Source organism: Gavialis gangeticus, unplaced genomic scaffold (assembly GCF_001723915.1).
Source record: "Gavialis gangeticus isolate Ggan-Ray unplaced genomic scaffold, GavGan_comp1, whole genome shotgun sequence".
Classification (NCBI taxonomy): Eukaryota; Metazoa; Chordata; order Crocodylia; family Gavialidae; genus Gavialis; species Gavialis gangeticus.
The window spans coordinates 9,198,184-9,203,978 of NW_017729009.1; the positions used below are offsets into that span (position 1 = coordinate 9,198,184).

General features: G+C 61.4%; 2 protein-coding genes across 2 annotated transcripts; both read left to right on the plus strand.

Moving 5' to 3' along the window:
* Positions 1 to 43: 43 nt before the first annotated feature.
* NEURL2 (neuralized E3 ubiquitin protein ligase 2) lies at positions 44 to 3,369 on the plus strand. Its single transcript, XM_019509928.1, has 2 exons — positions 44 to 746; positions 2,922 to 3,369. Exons 1-2 carry the CDS (start codon positions 77 to 79, stop codon positions 3,035 to 3,037), a joined length of 786 nt encoding a protein of 261 aa, XP_019365473.1. The 5' UTR covers positions 44 to 76; the 3' UTR covers positions 3,038 to 3,369.
* Positions 3,370 to 3,456: 87 nt separating this feature from the next.
* On the plus strand, positions 3,457 to 5,554 carry SPATA25 (spermatogenesis associated 25). Its single transcript, XM_019509739.1, is given in 2 exon segments — positions 3,457 to 3,916; positions 4,764 to 5,554. Coding segments are annotated over 2 exon segments (873 nt in total). The 5' UTR covers positions 3,457 to 3,834.
* The last annotated feature ends 241 nt before the right edge of the window (positions 5,555 to 5,795 follow it).

Below are 5,795 nucleotides of genomic sequence, written 5' to 3' on the forward strand. Positions count from 1 at the left end.
CGGCTCCCGGCAGCTGTGACCGGCTCGCCTAAAAATAGCCAGGCCCAGGCCCAGGCCCAGGCCCAGCGCCGCGACCATGGCGGCCCGCTTCCACCGCGTCCACGGCGCCAACGTGCGCCTCGAGGCCTGGGGCACGCGGGCCACGCGGGTGCAGAGCTTCGCCAACGGGCTGTGCTTCAGCCGGGAGCCCCTGGCGCCCGGGCAGATCTTCCTGGTGGAGATCGAGGAGAAGGAGCTGGGCTGGTGCGGCCACCTGCGCGTGGGGCTGACGGCCCACGACCCGCAGCGCCTGCCTGCCGTGCCCGAGTACTCGCTGCCCGACCTGGTGGGCCTGGGGGACAGCTGGGTGTTCGCCATCACCAGGAACCACAACCGCGTGGCGCCGGAGGGCGAGGAGGCGGGCGCGCTGGCCCGGGGCCCCGGCTTCCTCTGCGAGCCCTACCTGCTCATCGAGCACGTCCGCATCCCCCGGGACAAGCTGGTGGGCCGGAGCAGGCCCGGGCGCTACAGCCACCTCCTGGACGAGCTGTACAGGACGAACGTGCTGCCCCCCACCGCGCGGCGGAGCCGCATCGGGGTGCTCCACGTGCCCCGGCCCGACGGCACGGCCGACATGCACATCGTCATCAACGGAGAGGACATGGGGGCCAGCGCCAGGGGCCTCCCCACCGCCCGCCCGCTCTACGCCGTGGTGGACGTTTTTGCTTCCACCAAAAGCGTCCGTGTGATCCAGGTGGATTATGGCTGTAGGTATCTGAGGAGCCTCCCCCCTCGGGCTCTGGGGAGGGGCATGGGTGGGGGGGCTCACCGGCGAGATTCAGCTTCACGGTCTGCCAGGGCAGAGCCCCAGGCACCACAGGGCAGGGAGACGAGACTGTGCTGGTCTCCTGCTGGATACGGCCGCAGCCCTAAGCCAGCACCAGCCCTGGGCCCTTGAACACCAGGCGCCACGAGCCTGGTGTGAGCCACATTTCTGCCCAGTACCTCGCCGCCCCTGCCCCACCGCCGGTGCCCATAGCCTCTCCTCTCCCCTCGGGTCTGGGGCCGACACCGGGCGCGTGGAGCAGAAGTGAGGAAGACACTTGTGCAGCAGCCCCGGGGAAGCTGGTCACAGCTGGGGACGGTGGGAATGGGACTCACCAGCCCAGAGCGGGGTGGTCAAGTCACGCCCATCTGAGCAGGGTGCTGTGGCCCAACTCCTCAGAGGACGGGCACCTGAGCCACAGAGACCACTGACATCAATTCGCCCTGCTCAGCAGGAGCCAAACACCAAGTGAGCCAAAAGCAAGAGCAGACATAGGGCCGTGATAACTGCCACGCCGCCTGGTGCTGTCTGCAGCGCTTGGTACCCGGCGTCCAGACTCCAGGTGAAGGGCCACACTCGCAACAAGCTCTCACGAGAAAGCAGAGCAGGCAGGACTCTCCCTCACCGCACCGGTCGCTCCTGCACCAGGGCTACCCTGTTGTTGGCGCTAGGGCACTGCGAAAACCCAGGTGCAGGGACATGAGATGTGCTCTGCTGTCAGGACGTGAACAAGTCTAACTTCCGAGTACGCCCAGCCGGCTCTTACTCGGCCACTGGGCCCCAGCCTTGCCTCAGCGACTTTGCAGCAAGCAGCCTCCCTGGGCTGAAAGTACCTTGCGTGGAGGGTCTAGGTCCAGGTCAGCACATGGGCGAAGCCCCTCTCACCTCCTGCTGCCCTTCGCTGTCCGGACTGGCAGGGGCTCCCCTGGAGACGCCCGACTGGGTTTCTCAAGATGGCTGGGAGCAGTGCAGGAGGCTGAACGCAGTTCTTCCCTTCTCAGACGAAAGGTTGCAGGGGTTCCTCTTTCTGCAAATGAAGCATGTAAGGGAAGTTTCACTTTAGCTGCATAGTGGTCCAAAGCAAAAGTGAGAAAGAAGCAGCAGATGTTGCTGGTGACAGGTTCTGGGTCACGAGGGAGATTCAGGCCTGGCGGCAGCAGGGAACAACCTATTGCTGCAGAGAGCAAAGTCTCTTCTCGTGAAGCGCCCCGGTCACAACAACCCATGGCCCGGTGCCGAGGGAAGGTAAACAGGCGAGCGCTTTGAGCGCGGTCCCAAGGTCAGAGCCTGGCTCCGAACCGTGCTAGTGGTTTGGCTGGAATTTCTGCCTCTCTGCCCCTCCTTCCCAAAGCCGGCAGCACCCAGCAGAGATAAGAGGTGTTGAGCAAGATTTTGCATTAGCTGTAGCTCAGTCTTACACACGTTGCAACAGACCAGATTATCCAAGCCTCTGACCCTGCCGCACCCCGATGGCCCTGCTGTAAGGCCTTTCACACACTAGCTGGGGACCAGCTGGCTCGCTGCCACCTGGATTCCCACCCCCAGCACCAAACAACTCTTAGGTAAGAGAGAGAGTGTCCAGGAACAGGCTGTGGGATGCGTGTGCCTGCTGGGTGCAGCGACCCAGGTCACGGGTGAGAGGGGGCTTCAAGGGCAGCATGGGGGGAGCAGGTAGTCCCTGGCTAGATGGGCACAAAGAAAGTAGATCATCCTTAAACTGTCACACCAGCTGTCTCCCTGGGAAGCCCCTGCCCCCAACACATCCTGCTCCAACTGCACAGGCATCAGGGCCCAGGGACATGAGCTGCCCCCCAGCCTGTGACCTCCAGCAGGCAGCCAGGATGCAAGCACACAGCTCATGCCTCACCGCTGAGTGGCAGCTCTTCACAGGGCAGCATTCACCCCCATGAGGGCCTGCCCCAGGGCAATCAGTGCACAGAGCCTGGGAGGCCAAGATAATGGGCCCCAGAACCAGCCACCCTCCAGAAGCCACAGCGCCAGCCACACTCCCCATGCCCATTGTGAGCCACTTGCTACCCAGTGACCCTGCGTGGTGCCAGAGTGACACAGATGCACTCAGAGCAGCCAACCCAGCTCCCTCTTCTTCCTCTTTCAGTCCCCTCCTTGCAGACCCTCTGCCGACAGGTGATCCAGAAGCATGTCATCCACCGACTGGCCATCGACGGCTTGGACCTGCCCCTTGTCCTGAAGAACTTCTGCAAATACGAGTGACGGGGCGGCGGGAGCACCCTCAGCAGGCAGCTGCCATGTTCTCAGCCCCTGCAAGCGATCAAAAAGGGTCTTCCAGGACAGCTCTTCCACCCTCCAAGCACAGGGCCCCAGGAGCAGAGCCGGTTCCCTACTGCTCTGCTTCTGGCTGGAGCCTCAGCAGGCTCTGCTTCCTGACGCGCAAAGTGCTGTCTGCTGCAGCAAGAGACAGTACAAGGGCTGCATAGCCAGTCTGGGCCAGAGCAGCACTAGCAGGGAGCTCCTTGCATGTGAAGGGCAGGCTGGGGCTGCTCCACTTACAGCAGCACAAGAGCAATAAAGTGCTTCCAAACTGCGCTGAACAAACACTGCTTGTAGGATTGGTGCTGCATGCAGCTTCCGCCTCCTGCACACAGTCCTGGTGACGGGGAGTAGCATGGGCCAGTCCCCGCTGCTGCCTGTCTGAGTCACAGACCTCAGTGAGGATGCTCTTGCCCTCCCGAGAGGTATGGGAGGGTGGCTGCAGGCACACACAGTCCACGCGTTGTATGGAACGGGGACCAGGGACAAACCAGAAGTGCTTGAAACCCAGCCTGCTTGTAACAGGCAGAGGCTCAAGGGTGTCAGAGCAGGAACAGATGACCCAGCGGGTCAGCAGGGCCACCCTAATCCCACCAGCATCATTCCCTGCTGAAAGCCACCCTGCTCCAGAAGACCTGGGCTAGACACAGCGGGAGCTGAGTCACGCGCAGGTGGGGAACCAGTGCTGGGCGCTGGCTCCAGTGTGAGGTAAGGCCGGAGCCTGTGATGCTGGTTCTAGAATGGGGCAAGCCTGTCCAACACTGGCCATGTCTTATCCAGTGAAGGAAATAGTGGCGCTGGGTTTTTTAGCTCCCAGTCAAGGTAACTGCTTTTCCTGCTATTTCAGCAGCATTTTGTGCGAACAGGGAAGTGCTGGGAAGGCAACTCAGGGATGCTCTGCCATAGGGCAGGTTTGGGTGTCTCACAGGAGACCAAAGGCTCGAGGCATCTGTGTCGCTGTTCAGATCCAGGGTGGCCCGAGCATAACATGCTGGTCACGTGGCACCAGCCAGAGGTTACCCAATTACCACCCTCTAGGCTGTGAGAGGGTGCTGAGGCAGAGAGGCCTCAGCTCAAACTCCTCCTCAGCTGGAAGTAGAGAGGGCAGGATACAAAAGGCCAATTCCCAGCAGCGGGCAGTTTGGAAATGGCTGGAATCGGCCCTCCTGCGTTGCCAGGGCAGGTGTTCACCGAAAGCGAGCTGTCGCTTGAAACAAGACCCAAGTCACCAGGGAAAACCAGGCTGAGCTGGGATCCCAGCACATTTCTGGCTGCTCTCAGGGAGTGGCCAGACGTGGGAGACCAGCATCTCCCACGCCCTTCCAATGGAATGAAAATTGCAGTGTGGCTCTCATTCCAGCTGCATGTTTTCTTTCCTGGAGATGTTTACTTGCAGGCTGGGCCTGACTCACATCCTGCATCCCCACGGGAGATGCATGCAGCAGATACCCAACAGCACAGCAAAGGCCCTGGGGAGAACGTACTCATGCATGCTGCACAGGGGACGTAGGCTGAGCCCGAATCTTCATGGCCCCTCCCAGAACTCCAGGATCGGGCACTGTGGATGCACCAGTGCTGGGCCACACGCAACACAATGGGCGTCTAAGTGAGGCCTGCCTCGAGCTGGGGCACCCTGGGAAGGGCTCAGCCCGCGCTTCTCTCCCTACAGGAGATGCCAGCAGACAGCTCCATGTGGTGCAGGGCAACCTCAGCGTCTACCAGGCAGGGGAGGTGCCCTCGGCTGCCGGGGTTTTGGTTCCAGGCCTGCTCAGGAGCAACACAGAGACGAATGCAGGCCCTCCACAGCAAGAAGCTGCCCTGCTGTACCAGAAGACACCCACACAGCCTCTCAGGGGGGCCCACACAACTCCATGCCTCCTTATCCACAGCAGGGTAGGCTATGGGTGGGAGCCATACAGGGGGCAGTACTTTGGGAGGCTTGCCCAGCATGAAATCCCTGTGTGGGATTACCCCTTTGAACTGGCCAGAGAGAAGCAGCCCTGTGGCCCTGTGGGCATGTTTCAGACTGCCCCTCCACATAGGTATCCCCCTGCCCAGCAGAGGAACAGGTGGTGTGCTGCTGAGCAGGGCAGCCCGGCAGGGGGCTTCCCACTGGCTGGGCTTCCTCCTCCCAGAGGTGCTTTCCTGCTGCCCATGAAGGCAAGTAACAGAGCAGGAGAGTCAGCACCAACCTTGCCCCCTGACAACTGCATCCTCACTCTTGCCATGATGATCGCGGGCATCCCCACAGTGCCCGTGCCAGGGGTCAGAGAGGATGACATGATCCAAGCTGCACAGAGCTTCATGGCAGAAAATCCAGAGCAGGGGGCAGCTGGGGAGGTTGCTCTGAAGAGGAGGGGAGACCTGCAGCTCTGCAAGAGAGACTGACCGAGAAAGAGGCCAGTCAACAGCGGCTGGCGGAGCCCACCTCCAGCTCTTGCTGCGCAGCCTGGGAAGTGAAGCCAAGCAGAACTTCAAGGGGAAGGAAACATGGGAGGCAGTGTTCCCAGAGAAGGTTTATGTTACCAGATCATGTATTACAAAACCCCAGATCAAGAGGAAGTCCCCAGTCACGCCGCTCTGCTCTGCTCCCATGGTGTGCTGACTGCTATAAACAAAGCTGCTACCAAAACCTGGGTCAAGGGAACACACGCACTTTGGATGACAAGCATGCCAGACTTGGGGGGGGGGGGGGGGGGGG

Coding starts and splice junctions, on each gene's coding strand:
- NEURL2 (XM_019509928.1), top strand. CDS start 77: ATGGCGGCCCGCTTCCACCGCGTCCACGGCGCCAACGTGCGCCTCGAG. Junction 747..2,921: donor GATCCAGGTGGATTATGGCT/GTAGGTATCTGA, acceptor TTCCTCTTTCAG/TCCCCTCCTTGCAGACCCTC.